Genomic DNA, 16,308 nt, shown 5'->3' on the forward strand with positions numbered 1-16,308 from the left:
TGAAATGACAGGTCTTTGAACAATGGAACGAGGGCACAGTTCAAGCACTTATCATGCCAAACAATTTGCTGTCTTCCAATGGCGTTTTATCTGGAGGGGGCCAAGGGACCCAAGCGTTTTGTCTGAGGTCAGAACCAAATTTATTGGAACCAAAGAACTACTGAATTAAAAGTCTATGTGTTAATGTCTGTTCAGCATGATTCAAGTTTGTACGTCTGTTTACTCAGAATTTATCCTCGTGTGTATACAGTTCGAGCGTTTGCATTGCAACACAGTCGAAAGAATCCTTTATTCAGAGTCACATTCAATAAAGCATAGAAATGGCTACGCTTCACATTGAATTTATTTTTACCTCCAAAATTTGCATGTCCTATAACTAAGTCTGACTTGTTTACTTCCACCCCAGTCAACGTTCTGGAGGACTAAGTGATATTGTAAATATTTCTTCCTGAAGTGTTTTTGTCTCCTAAATTAGCTTTAAATTGTCATAAAAATATCTTCCACTGTTTGCAAATTGTCCTTATAGCTTTAAACTCTAAGTTACTACATGTATGAATGTCAGTGTATGTAAATATGTTTACCACCAAAAGTCTCACAAAATTGCATAATATCATTGGGGAGGAGGCATATATAGGATTAAATAAAACAAATATTTCTTTTTCACTATGTGATAATAATGACAGAACATAAAACTTTCCTTCTACCGATAAGGATTAAATTTATTTTCAGTTGGATAACCCAATTGAATTCAACAGGAAAACTTCTTTCCTCTTTTTCTAAAACACAAAATATTAATAAGGAAACTCCACCATGCAATTCATATGTTCGTGTAAAATAATATATCATTATATCAACCTATTGAAAAGATGAAGGCAGTTTTAAGGGTCGTGTGAATATTTTGTGTTTGTTCTAGAAGATTTCACTATCTCTGACAGGACTGGCCCCAACCCCACCCAACTCTTTGCACTTGACCTTACATCCTTATGTATAAAATTTTCAGTAAACAAACCCCACACACCTTCTTTTTGAACAATACTTAAAATCATAAGATGATATTATTCAAATAAATTGACTCTACCAATCCCCACCCACCCCCAATAAACCCCCCCCCCCCCAAAAAAAAATAAGCCTATTATGATATGTCTATCTGAGAAATGAATTTGATACCTACTTAATACTTAAAAACATTACTGGATTAGGGAAAGTTATCAACTTCATCTAATATTACATTACAACATACAGTATAAAATCTAGAGAGTATTTTACACTGCAGATTACATGTAAACCTACATACTCATGCTCGATCCTCCTTTTCAACTTCACTATATATATAGCCAAATAGATCTACATCTAGAGCTTTGATACACTCAATTTTGATCTCAGTGTAATTTTTACAATGGAATGTATCATATAATGTATATATACAGTAAAACTCATTTAGTACGAACACGGATATTGCGAATTCACAGATATAGCGAAGTCATCTTGGTTCCCCAGCTATGTGAATTTAATGAATTTCTTATACGGTTATAACGAATTACGGATATAACAAAGTAATTTCTTAGGTCCCAGTGACTTCGTTATAACCGAGTTTTGCTGTATAGTTAAAAAATCATACTGAGATCAAAAGTAAGCTCATCTTAGTTCTATGGCCACGAGGCCTGCAGTCATACAGTACATGTACTGTAGCTACACCTTCCTGCACCTAGCTAACTTTATATCTTCAACACTGTAGAGTTTCAAAATTGATTTTCTTAAAAGAAATTACTGGGTCCAAATTTTTTTGAATTGTTCTGAACTGGTAACCTTAATCTGTGCTGCCATTTGCAAAACCAAAGAGAAGCTTTCTCAGTATATACATGTATATATATATATATATATATATATATATACTCTTTGTAAAATGAAATTTATACAGTAGAACTTGGTCATCTACAACATTACTATCTCCGATACCATGGATATGTCGAAGTGAGTTGTTCAAAGTCTCAACACCATTTCTGAATGTACTCTAACCTGTATATATCTCAAATCCTCTGATATTTTGGAAGTTTTTATATCTTGGCCCGCCAAGTTAGTGACAATGAGCTTTGACTGTACATGTACTGTGGAATCATCATTGTTTGTGGGGTACCCATGTTCATGGCTTTCATGGGTAACCCTTAGGCTACAATTTACATCCCTACGAATGTATATACAAGCATTTCTATATTAATTCTCATTGAAATTATCATGAACTTTCTAACAATGAAATTACGTCCCCACAAATCAGGACAATTTTGGCTACCCACGAACATTGACCCCCACAAATAATAATGATTCCGCAGTTTGTATTTAAAAAAATTCACTAACAGATTGTTTGACAAATTACCTGTCCTCCAGCTTCTTCGCAAATCCAAAGTCTGTGATTTTGATATGTCCATTGCGATCCAGAAGTAGATTTTCTGGTTTTAAGTCCCTATACACTATATGTTTACCATGAAGATAGTCTAAAGCTGACACAATTTCACAAGAATAAAAGTTTGCTGTGCTATTTGTAAACCGGCCGTGATTTCTTAGATATGAGAACAGTTCTCCCCCAGGTACATATTCCAATAACATGTATAAAAATTTGTCATCATGATACGCCCATTGCCTACAAAAAAATGTAAAAATATACAGAATTATGCGTATATATATCATGAAATTATAAAATCAGCAGAAATACACTGGAATTTATCCAATACATTGTACATGATAGAAAAGTGAACTGATATCATTTTTCAGTGACCTCATCTATATATTTCATCATTATATCCTTTAATAAATATCATATTCTTTAATATATATAATATAATTATATAAATTTAAAAGATGTTTCTGAAAATGCATAAGATATCTCTTGCAGAGTCTTAAAAATTTGGCACCTAAAATCGTGATGAATTCACATAGGAATGAAAGTTACATAAACATCTAATTTTTCATTTTTTTTCTGGTAAGATTGGAGGCAAGGCAAAATTATAAAGCAGAAATGTTCTGAGCAATATTTTAATTTTTTTTCTATTCCTGTCATATTCTTTCTTCCTCTAGTTGATACATGTATCGATATACATGTATGTAATAGCATTGTATGAATGTTTCAATGCTAATGAAGGATACAGCATGATTTTTCCATCCTTTTATCACACTAATCAATTCTTCAAGTTTTCCTCATTCTTGCTTCCTTATTCAATAGTGTTTGTCATATTTTTATTAATAATTTATTTTTGACCAAACCCTCCTAAAGCTGGCAAATCTTTAATTTAAAAAAAAACATCCCTATACTTTATGATCAACAGCATCATATAAATAAAAGAAAATCTAGTAATCAAAGAGGAACAAATTTCCTTTAATATTGCAGCTGTAGCACTTTGTCTCGTGACTTTTTCTTTCTCTCTCTACAAAGGACGATAAAAATCTGACAGTCAAAAAAACCCATAAAGAATATATTTATCATGTTTTAATATTTTTTCTTTTATTCTTAAATTCTGCGTGTCTGCAAGCTCTGTGGAAAAAATCTCCTTGATCTAGAACCACTTTGAAACGGGATTCTGCAAATTTGTTCATGGTTGAGAAGGTTTTCCCTCATGCTGATCTTATAGATGTACGCAATTACATTTTATTCTGTACTAAATCAAGATGAAATGATGTAATAATACGAGCGTGTAGATTTACGAACTTGTCTGCAATCTCACCTTTTACCATCAAAAGAGATTTAACAACACAGATTTTGTGCTTGCATCAAGCACATAAATTTCTTATATATTACATTGTGTGTGTGTTAAATTGATATATATATATCTACGGGAAGTTTCTACTCACTGAGCAGAAATAAAAAAAAATTAACTACCAACTGCAGTGTAATAAAAGTAGGCCCTTTGTCAGAAGAGAAATCTTAAACATTCACACTACGCATTTAATTGAATTATCACGGAAATCTAAATATCTATCGAATATCAATAGTTTTTTCTTTCCTTCAATTGAACACAGATGTGATAGATCAAGATTCTCCAGTGGTTATCCAAAACCTTACGACAAAAAAAAAAGGCCCAAAACATGCATACAAGCCATAGCGCAGAAAAATATTATCAAGGTATTTAAATTTCATGAAATATTTTTGGCAGGGGGAAAGACCTTTTCTCTCTTTACTGATCCTCAACATAGCCCTTTCTCTTTGAATACACAATCTTCTTTTTGAAATGGGTTAAGCTCAATACAATACTGAAGGAAACTTGACAATGATGTAACCTATTGATGAGCATGGAGTCTTATCTTACTTGGAGAGGGATTTAACAAATTTTTCTTCACTACTGTGTCCTTTATTTTTTTCTTCTCTTCGGCTAACTGAGAGACCAAGAGTTGGCTATAATAATCATTTTTGAAAAGAACACCCAAATATCAAACAATACATACTGAACAAAGAGGCCAAAAAAATTGACATGCAAAAATCTAATGAGTATAATAATTAAAAAACTCCCATTTTCAGTTGATAAAGAATATTATATTTCTAAAGCTATAAATAAAACACGAGTAATTGTTTTTATCTGAACATCTGTGGAGGGGGGAAGTTTGTGACCTTCGACACTGTTTATAAACAAATCGTACGAATACCGCTCTTAGAATAAGATATATATTTATACGGCATTCTTCTTATTCTGTATACAAATGCACTCACATATTAACAATGAAAGGACAGGATACTGCTGCCAGGATCTCTTTCTCGTTCTTGACATGTTCGATTTGCTTCAGGCGAATCACCAGAGCAATTTGTAGGACCTTTAGCGCATGGTAGTCCTTGGTTTCTTTGTTCCGACACAGAACTACCCGACCAAATGTACCCGTACCTGTCAAGATTAAAAGAAGAAACATTAATTATTAAATTAATATTTTATTGATTCAGGGAATGCAACCCTTGATCATTTAAAAAAATAAAAATTTTCGTTAAATAAAGTTCACATTAAACTTTGGACTAAAAATATACATGTATTAACAGTACCGGTACTCGAAAGTTCTTAGAAAAAAATTTAAATTGTCTGTATACCTCAAGAGAGGTACCAATATATAAACAAATTATGGAAAACAAAATTGATATCAAGCATAAAGATTTTAGAATAAATATTTGATTATTTTGAAAAACCTATATTTCACTGGGAAGCATTTGCATGCAGTCGTATTTATTTATTCATGTGTCATAATAGCTAGATGCTAACTGGTATATACTTTATAAGCAGTTATTTTTTAAACTATCAGCAATTATCCCATTCTGCATTAATTCCAATACAAAAATAAAGTATCTAAATATAGCCAATATTTTTTAGTTATCTTTAAGAACTTGTTTGCATTATGTACATCATGCAGATCTAGGCCTTAGGGAACCCACCCCCCCCCCCTTTCAAAAATTTCGTAAAATTTTCCAAAAAAATATGTTTCGGACCCTCCACCCCCACCCCAACAAACTCAAATATCCCTTGAAACCCCATCGGAAAAAATTTCTGGATCCACACATCATATGAAAACTCCTGATATCTCAGAAGACCACACTGAGTTCTATATTGACAATGGAGTACAAAGACAAATTAAAATCAGCTTACTGATTTCAATTATCACACTGACAACATAGTCATTACTGTCGTTAATAGCTAGTACATGTACAACAATTTAGCAACATGTAACACAACTTACACAAGTATGTAGATAATTTAAAATTATAGGTACACCAAAGTCAAAGCACTGATAGTTGCAAAATCTGCAGGTTTTGCACATTTATTGTCCAGAAACATGGATGACATGTAATTCTAAAAGGAATGAGCAATTACACCAACTCAAGCATGTAGCACTTAGGAGAAGAAAAAAAAACTATCAAATGAAATGTGTACAAACAACATTATGCCTGCAGCTTGCATAGTACGGTAGAATATATGACTGATACACTCTCAGAAAATTAATGGATTGCTCCATGAATCAGCAGGAATCCCTGTCTTTGTGGCATGAACCGATGTGCTGGCAAAATAGACGAATATATAAAAATAACCCCTGTTGATAAGAAAGTTGACTTGCTTTGACACCTGACTTGTTTTGGAAGCACTGAACCTCTATAGTTTCTTGACTTCCGCAGCTATAAGCATCATCAGCTTCCCCAGAAAACTAAGGGAGATGGCTAAACTAAAGGATTCCAGTGTCATTGTCAGAAAAATCAAAGTCCCGATAATGCACTATGCATGTGACTACATTTCATTGTGACACTATATTCTAAGGTAGAAGTCAATGATATATTGATGCAAACTGTCATAGAAAATGGTCTCAACACAAGTTTGATGAAAATTAATACTTCAGGAAGTGATGCCAGATTGAATTGGTACAGACAATGCCTATATGCACACCAGCAATACTATAAATTCCTTATTATATGTGAGTGCGTAATTCCTCAATTCAATCGTTTTGAATCAAATTGTGACAGTATAAAATCGGGAATGCTAAATTTTTATTATTTAGTTTACATCTGTTTGAAAAATAAAAGCAAGATTTTAAACTCGTGAGCAGTGCTTCTCTCGATCTTACACATATATTAATTCCTCTTGTTTAATTAGGAATCATGATAAACAGGGGGAAAAAATTGTCATTATCGAAATCAGCAGATGAAATTCTTAATTAATCTAACAATGGGTCATAAGAGCTTAAGCATTGTTATATATGTATATATAAATATATGCCAAGAAAAAACTGATTGTGACATACAGCTCAGTTGGTTATGCCCTAAATCTTTTTACCATGGAAACACTGTGCTAAATTGATTACTTGATTAATGGGGACAGTAATGGTGGTATCATAAGAGAAGAATTAAGGGACAATCAAGGAAGCCTGAATGCAGTCTGTTGGAATCCAATGACAATTCATTTTATCATCTTGTTTTTTCCAAGAACATTTAACTACTTTATCTTGAAATCATTAGAATTCATGGTAGGTGGCTAAATTTTCAAAACTTTTGCAAGCACTCTGTGTAAGAGATAAAATTTTTGTAGGTTCCATTGATGAATTTGCTTAGATTTACATCCTCAATGAAATTGGCAATTTACTGCAGTCTTGGCCCAACCCATTGAGCCCAAAGGAAACTATTCAAACTAAGATAATAAACTGTCTTTATTAATATTTCTCTTGTCCTATAGATGCTTCACATTAAATAAGGTACCAACTGGCCTTACAGCTTTCAGGCAGAAGCTTAAATTGTAAAATTGTTAACAGATGACACTTGGCAACAGACAAGATCAATGGCAATATTCTTTGTGATTCAGATAGCCCAAAAATGGAAACCCAAGAATATAATTGGACTCCATGAATAGAATGATTTTGAAATTCTCCTTTTTCCAATGTGTGCAACATATGATATAATTTCTCCTTGACTTTGAGTTCTAGAGGCACAGCTTTCAAATGCCACAGTTTAAATGTACTAAATAGTGCTGCAACATTCAAGTCAAGTTGAATACCATTTATTGTTCCCAAACAAATACAAAGTTCATTTCACAATGAGGGGAAAAGGATGATAACTACAATCCAGTGTCAACAGGGTTTTCTCTGTGTTTTTAGACTTTGGCATTTGTTATTTCCTCCACAAGTTGGCAGTTGAAAATGGTCAAAGAACCTAATGTTGGAACCAATCCTGCAAGGATATACTTTCAGAACTCTAAAACCACAAAACTGCAATCAATATGCGTTTTGGTGCAGACATTTATATGAACTAGGCCTGTGTTTTATTTTCAAGGTTATTGGAAAAAAAAGAAGAAAAAAAAAATGTATAGCAAGCAGAGAGCTGAACTAAAGAAGAAAAAACAACTTTGTGGCCCACAGTTTCCAGTCATTAAAAGTAATGAATACTTCACAGGGACATTAAATTGAATCATGGCATATCATTAATATTGCCTTTCCTATCCAAAAAACAACAATCTATTGACAACTTAATAGCTGATAGCAACCAGAAATTGGACACGAAGATATCAATTAAACGAGGATTAAACTTGACAACTCACAATCAGGGCCAATACAAGAAAGAAAAAAATGCCAATATCCAGCTATAAATTTTAATGCTCCAAAAATAATTTGAAGAAAAAAAATCTATAGTATATCAATAGGTTTATCAACAAGCTGCCCTGTGCTATCTTTCCTCTCTTAAGTGCAGATACAGAAGATGTTGAATGAAGTATTCATGCCTTTTCTCTCTGTGTGAATATACATTTTTTTATTTTAAACAAATTGTTCTTTGTGGGTATCTGTGTATAGAAATGATTTCCTGATTTCTATATACGCTTACACTAACAGCGGCGTTCAGGGTCAATAGAAGTATTCACACAAGATCCTCAGGGCGTTTTTTGAAAAAATTTAAAAAGGCTTCTCGGTGACGTCATTAGGGACTGAAATACAGAGCCATCGCCCTGTATCATGACAAAGCACTCTATGAAAAAAAAAACAAGTCGACAGAGATTCATTTTACTCTCAAATAATGTACTGCAATATTATACGTATTCATATCACGGGGGAGGATAGTCTTTGAATAGAAATTGAAGACGCCTCATTCAAAACCATTAATAACGGATTAAATGAGTTTAGGGGTTTTGTTACCAAGATATAGCTAACTGGATCGATTGTTAAATAGATCGTTAAATAGACGTTTCATACTGCAACTGTATTTAAACCCAAACAAGTTTTGACAACAACCTCAGAGACAACATCAGCAAAATTGGTCACAGACTGTAACTTTGTCTCAAAAAAATATTGTTTACAAGTAGTTATATAGTCTTGAACTTGTACTAGTGATCCCGGATGCCTCTCGATCATCACTATCAAATTTTAGATTTATGTACATCTTGTTTTCATGGGCAAAACATCATGAATCTATGCAAAAATCCAATTCAATTATATAGCCTTCACTGTCAAGCTGTTAAAATGTAAAATTAACAATTTATAAAATAGAATCCACCAATTTAATTTTTTTTTTTTGGGGGGGGGGGGGGATTTATACAAGGATAAGAGAACGTTACTTGAAAAGTTGATAAGATCTCCTTGTACAAGCAAAATTTATAATGAAATTCAGAAATCAATAGGTTACCAGTAATTTAATTTCAAGCCCATAATTTGGGCTTTTACAATATCTAATTTTATCCTAATCATATATATCTTGACTGTTTATGCTCTCTCTCTCTCTCTCTCTCTCTCTCTCTCTCTCTCTCTCTCTCTCTCTCTCTCTGAGATAACAATTATTATCATATGAATTAGTGATCCTGATCCTGTACAAGTCTCTAGTGATGCCTGACCCCCCCCCCCCCCCACCCCTCCCCCAAACAAATGACCTATAAACTTTATAACAACTCATCTCTCTATTGTACTGACATATTGTAACACATTGCTTTGAGGGATTGTGGACTTGTCCTTGTATATGTGTATGACAACTTGATGTGTGTTATATCAAATGTACCTCCCATTGTAACTTACTATGCTTACTTAACAGTACAATATTTATATATTTCATCCATTATTTGTTATAATAATGTTGTTTTATTGTTATAATGCATATGCCCCCCGAGGGCCCTTGATTGGTGAATAAACATATTGTATCATTATCGTTAAATGTCATCGTGTACTATATGTACTAAGGAACCAAACAATAGCTTATATAATTCCTACAGAATCACCTGAAAGCATGAAAAGTATGTGTTATTATATATATATGTATATGTATATATATATTTAAAAAAACTATAATGGATCAGACTTCTTGGTATTCTAGCTGTGTGAGACTAATGTGTTCAAATATTGCTTGCTTCATTTGTGTGACCATTTCTCTCATTAGGTGCATTCTTGTTCACCGAAATAGATTGCTCATAAATACAAAATAATAAATACCATCTGTCTATGTTGAAAGAAATCTGAATGTGTATTCAAACGTATATGCTTAACCCCTGTCAGATGGGTACAGAGAGAAGGTTTTGGGGAAGCAATGACGTCATGTCATAAGATGTATATATTCTTTTATTACACGCTCTGGGTCGTAATGGTGTGAAACAATTAATGTAGCTTTATGTCATAATAAATTTATGTTGTCATAAAATATAAGTACAGCTTTTGGTACTGGAATGCCATGAAAGCCAATTCATTTGTATTTAGATCGTCAAAATATTTAGTTATCCGAGTATTAAAAACTTGGAAGAATTATCTAAAGTTTTTAATCAAGTGAACCATGTAATTACTGTTATTGCGTGTTGTGACCTACATGTATATTTACCGTAACTAAAGCAAGTTTAGACTGACATGGAACTCCCGAGTTCATTCCGTCTTTGCTGTATAACTAAAGAATTTCTAAGGTGTCTCAAATTCAAAAAGGTGTGAAACAAGATTATGAAATGTTTAACCACTGGTAATAAGAGACCAAATAAAACCTGTTTATGAATTATGAGCTCCCATTTAATGCTTGGATTGGGTACAATTTATTTGTAATCCACATGGCAGTCCTATTAAAAATCCTTAAATCATTCCTGGAGTTTGAAAAGTAAAAAAAGTGATAGATACGTCAACTGGGCAATTAAGAATTCATTCAAATAAATTTCTCATATATACATGCAATTATTTATATTGCTCAATTTAATGCATCATCGTTTTTGAAAATTACAGAATGAAAAAGACCGGCAGTGACATAATATGCTCAGTCTAAAGAATACCACCGCATTCTGATTTCATTTGCCTTTTAGGAGCCACCCATTGACTCTCCACCCGAGCAATATTGACCATCCTCATCAATGCCCAATATCCCTCTTGGAATTTTAACACTGAAATTTAATAACAGTGTCTTTGTCATGTAGCTATATGCAGATCCTGTAGACTCATTGAAGTAGGTATTTCTTTAACAAATTCCTACATTTCATGGTTATATATAAACTTGTTTATGTTCAAACATGCCATTTTAACCCTGTTACCAGGTGTAAGTAAAAACTAAAGTATCTAAATATATAACACTTGTCTGACACTGTTACATTAATTGACTCAAAAGCATTAAGGTGGTATGGGACATCTGTCGATATCAATGTAGATTAAAGTACTATATAACTGAACAACTTTCACCGGTTTAGAATTTTCAAATTTTACAATATTTTACAATATTTAACCAAAAAATAGCTTTTAAAAATATTGCTTCGTCTGCTGCTTATGATAAGCTCGGACAGATTACGAAAAACCAGAGTTATAAATGGAAGCCAAACGTCAGCGAGATGAGTTCGGTGTCTCGTTAGCTCGGCAAAACACGACTAAAATTAGCCCAATGTGCGGAGTTAAGGGGTGCAGGCACTACCTCTGGTAGTGACCCCTAGCTGCAACAGAATGACTCATACTCATCTGCAAAAACCAGCTCACCTCTGTGTGTACGTATGTATGTGTGTTGGCTCTATGTTATTGCTTTAATCTCCTCGATAGCGATTTTTCAGACTCCATCTTCATATACCCATCTATTATTATCATCTATCTAACTGGGGGGGGGGATTTCTCTCAAGCACTTTTTGATACCAAACAATTAAATATTTACAAATATACAGGAGCCGATTTATAATCTATCGCAAGAATATAACCGACTACTCGTATTTTTATGGTGCCCTCTTTCAAATAAATCTCACAGATAACAGGAATAGGAACATTATAGCTCATGCCAAGCCGATCTTTTGATCAATAAAAGTCTATAATTATTCTTATATATTACTTCTACATTTCGATCGTTTTGATGTATCTGGCTTTGAAAATTATTGGACACATGTCAAGGTATTGAAGAGTCCAAAAATATATAGCTTAAGAATCATGGCCTCTACAACTGGACTTATATCAGTCTGGGAATTACCATAATATAAAACTCTGGCAAGTAAAGCATGGGTTTCTGACAAACGACATGCAGGATTAAACTGACGCGAAATGCATATTGCAAAGTGTTTACGGGTAGGAAACACTTTGGCCCTGACCTTTGTCAAAGTATAACTGCACACGTATTGCAAAAGAGCCATGCAACTGCAATATTTTCGTTTAAATCCTTTAATTCTTTTAGTACAAGTACACTGTCCTGTGTCCCCCCAGGGGCTCAATTAAAAGTTATTAAGTAAAGAGGGTCGATTTTAATAAGTCTTTAAAAATCAAAAAACTGATTCTTAAAAAAATGTCATGCCAATATTGCTCTCTCTCTCTCTCTCTCTCTCTCTCTCTCTCTCTCTCTCTCTTTCTCTCTCACTCTCTCTCTCTATATATATACACACACACTGTGCACATTGTAACTTAGATATCTGCATGATGTAGAGTACTGTACAAAATAATATGACTACATAATTATACAAGGTATAAAATTCATTTTTGAGAGCATTAAATAACGGAGGCATTGTATGTAAGAGCCAGAAAATTCTTGTTTCTTTTGGTTTTATTTCTTATTTTTAAAAGTGTTTTAATACTATTGAACTGGTGAGAATTTTAAACAAACAATTATTCAGACCTTTATATTTATTTAAATATCTCTTACTACTGCACGTCATTATTTAAATATGCTTCATTGTTACCAACACTGCCTATACTTCCGAACAAAGGACGTCGGTCAAACAAACCTCTAAAACATTGTTTGCTATTATACAGAGGGTAGCTGTACTACCGTAAAAAAAAATACATATATCCCTGGTCTTTAACTCAACATTGATCACCAAACTGTCATGTGGGTAACATACATTCTCTTAACTATGGTGTCCCAAAGCTATGGCATTCTTGCCAACCTTTTTTCATAGAATAGAGTGTCGTGATCAGTGTACAAGAACATACGATAGTTTTGCTGGGGTTTTTTTTAAACTACTGTGTCAATAATATTACTGATTCATAAGTTTGAAAAAGCAAATTATACATTCAATGTATTACATTTGTTTGTATAATGCTTTAATTGAACTCTCATAATATCGACTAATCAAAAACATTCATTAAACGGTCATTTGAAATCTGAACATGATGAATGAGATTTTGTAAACTACCAGTGATTTAGTATCCTTCATATCTGACCTCAAAGAGAGAGAGAGAGAGAGAGAGAGAGAGAGAGAGAGAGAGAGAAAGAGAGATCTTTGGTCTTGGTGAGGGGAAAACTGAGTGGTTCAATTAAAGCACATAACTTTTACTTTCTTAAAAAGTTCATCATGTATGCATATGTTCTAAACCAAAATATTATGGCTTTTGATAAGTAAATATTTCTTTAACCAATGCATGTATAAAGTGCAAAGAATGAACTTTATGATCTGATCATGTCTAGACTTTTCCTAGGTCTAAGTGGTCTATCATTAATTAATTAAAAGCACAGGCGGGGGGCTAAAAAGAAAGAAAAACATTTTAAACCTGTGAAAACAGTCACAATAGGTAAGGGGTGTAAACAAGTTATGACAGAGATATTTTTAATATTTTTTAATTGCATAATCAGTATGAGTGTGTTTAAAATAGAAAGTTACCACCAGCTGACACAGTTGAATCCTAATTAATAGATGCTTTAAGCATGCTGGAGCTTGATAATTAAATACAGTTTTAAATCAATAATTAGAGGTGGAAATCATCATATTTATGAACTTGATTTTGTTTTTTTTTTACTTTCAGTAACATTTTTTGTATCAATGAGGTACCTTGAATGCATGTATACTCTCTCTCTCTCTCTCTCTCTCTCTCTCTCTCTCTCTCTCTCTCTCTTAAATCAAATCATGTTTTTGAACCCTTTGTAAAAATAAGTGTATACTATGGAAAAAAGGAGGGATAATTCTTCAGTATAATAAATGTAAAGTGTGAATTTTTCCTGTTTTAAAGAAAATTAATAGAACAGATTTTTTAAAACTATATGGGATCATGTTTAACAAGGAAAAAGGAAAACCTGTCACAACTCAATTTAAGCATAATAATAAAATCAGAAAATATATATCTATATATCTTTTAAAGCACACCTTAAACCTAATATATATATCAATTTTCGAATTTTTTGGAAATTCTTAGATCCACCCCCTACAACATCACAAACATGGCCCGTTGCTGATGCGATAAGTCCAACTTACCAACTGTGCTGAGGAGTTCAAAATTATTTATATTAGGGGAAGATTTCCCGTCACTTTCTGTCAGATCCTTTTTAGAGGAAGAATTCCGCATTCGCACTTTGGAAACTTTAGCAGACGCCATTTCCACACTAAATCCCTAAAGCCGGAGTTGACAATATCCAAATTCAGTCGAAGTTTTTCCAAGTCCAGAAGAGAATGAATATCGAGTTTTCCATCCGAAAAAAAGAGCCAAAAAATCAACACTTCAAGCCATAAGTTACTAAGTCCTTAACACATCTAGCCTAAGTGAAAAAACTAATGATAATTCCATAATCTCCGGTCATTCGATCCTTCGTTTGGTAGTATGAACACGAAACTGCACCTAATCCTAACTCGGTACTCGCGTAAATGTTTTGATCGCGATAGGAACGAAGAGTGACCTCCCTTGGCAAAGATTATAGTCTGTTTCAAATATTGCATGAATGTATTCAGCTAGTGGCTGTGTGTGGGGGAGGGGGGTGTTCTGAACAGCTTTGATAAAAAGCACAGCATTTAACGAAGGCTGGGTGGTTGTGGCCATTTTTAGAGTGTCTTGATCTCCTTTAGAAGAATAGCTCTCTTTATAAAGATATAGAAAACACTCAAATTTAAAAGCTAAAATTTATGGATTTTTCTCTTCTTGACTTAATAGAATTTAATAATTAATAACTCAAAACAAATCATATCTTAAAATTTAAGTACCGGTAGATCTGATGGTTTATTTTGTAGACCACTCAGCCTCCCTAATTTATAAGATTTGTTGTAGGCCACACCAATTATTTTTTTTTCGTCGGACCAGTGAAAAGGGGTAAGAGCGAGCGATTAAATAACAAAATAATATTTGGTTTCCAAAAGTTTTAGGTGGTACATAACTAAATTTTTGCGAACAGTTATATTTTTTCTTCCTGTTTCTGACATACGTAAAATAGAGCGGAAATAGAACAGAAAACATGGCAGAATTTCCCTGGAAATTAATAATAATATTATTTGTTGAATATTATTAAAAATACGCTGAGCGCATGGGGTCCGACGAACAAGAAATTATATTGGTGTGGCCCTATGGTTTCGAACTACACTGTTGTAGGTCTAAGGAAAAGTACAGTTCTTACGATAAAATATTTTAAAATTATAATTCACACAAAAAAGGATGGAAAGAAATCTTTGGTTATTTACATATATTTTGAAAATATTTGCGTTAGTCAAAAATATATACATAGATACTAGTATTTATTTATTTTTTGGTTTTGTTATTTTTTGCGGCTTTTTACTACACATTCTACTGAAAACAGCCTTTCATCGAAGTATATCAACGCACTTTTAGACCGGTTTTTCTTTAAAATTCAACCATCCACTTCTTCAAGATACGTTGTTTTGGGACTTGCTCCACAAAAGACGTATTTTAGCCATACAAATTCATCATGTTTTTGTTTAAAATACCAAATTTCACAAAAGGGGGGGGGGGGGGCACTTCAATAAATGTTAACGTGCAATATACATGTACAATGTAGTATGCTTTAATCAATGTGAATTAGTCTCTTCAAAATCAAACTAAACAACACTTCTTTTTGAAATAAGGTTTGTTTCAGGTAATTTTGATTTTGGAATATACGGAAATAAATTTGTATGTGTGGGCCTAGAAGGAAAAGTGGGTCGGGAGGTCAGGGCATCAGTCCTGGAAAGTTATTTACTCTATATATAATAAAGTACGAAAATAGCCCCCCCCCCCCCCGGACAGCAACTAAATAAACACATGTTAACAAATGGATAGACATACGGATATTCTATATGTTACAGCGTTTTAACCATATCCTGATGCATGTAAATGATTTTGAACACATGAGTTTGGCTTGAGTTAAATTCTATCCAAGTTAAACACAATAATCTAGTGATTTTGTTCAATGGCTTGCATGCATAGGCGTCGGAACCGGGGGGGGGGGGGGCGGGGGCTAGCCCCCCTTTTATTTGCAAAGTGAGATCTAACCATTAGTAACATAGCATCAGGGAGGGTCCAGACCCCCCCCCCCCCTCATTTTTTTCTCGCAGCAAACAAAACTGTTCCTAAATCTACCTTAAAATGATTGAAATATTAATAGTGATATTGATAATTGGAGTCAAAGGTATACTAGCCCCCCCCCCCCCCCACCTCCTCCAACGGATTAGGATTTTCATGATTTTGGGAATTAGGGGGTTTTTTTTG

The 16,308-nt window shown here is 33.4% G+C and overlaps 1 protein-coding gene across 1 annotated transcript in view; it reads right to left on the reverse strand.

Moving 5' to 3' along the window:
- Positions 1–14,482, reverse strand: part of LOC128179974 (cAMP-dependent protein kinase catalytic subunit PRKX-like) — a 28,533-nt gene extending 14,051 nt beyond the window's left edge. The window contains exons 1-3 of the mRNA XM_052847701.1: positions 14,094–14,482; positions 4,694–4,862; positions 2,372–2,635 (exon numbers count right to left, since the gene is read on the reverse strand). Of these exons, the coding sequence (XP_052703661.1) occupies positions 2,372–2,635; positions 4,694–4,862; positions 14,094–14,214 (554 nt within the window). The 5' untranslated portion in view covers positions 14,215–14,482. The remainder of the gene's footprint in view (positions 1–2,371; positions 2,636–4,693; positions 4,863–14,093) is intronic.
- Between the last annotated feature and the right edge of the window lie 1,826 nt (positions 14,483–16,308).

The sequence above is a fragment of the Crassostrea angulata genome, chromosome 4 (genome assembly GCF_025612915.1).
Source record: "Crassostrea angulata isolate pt1a10 chromosome 4, ASM2561291v2, whole genome shotgun sequence".
Taxonomy (NCBI): Eukaryota; Metazoa; Mollusca; class Bivalvia; order Ostreida; family Ostreidae; genus Magallana; species Magallana angulata.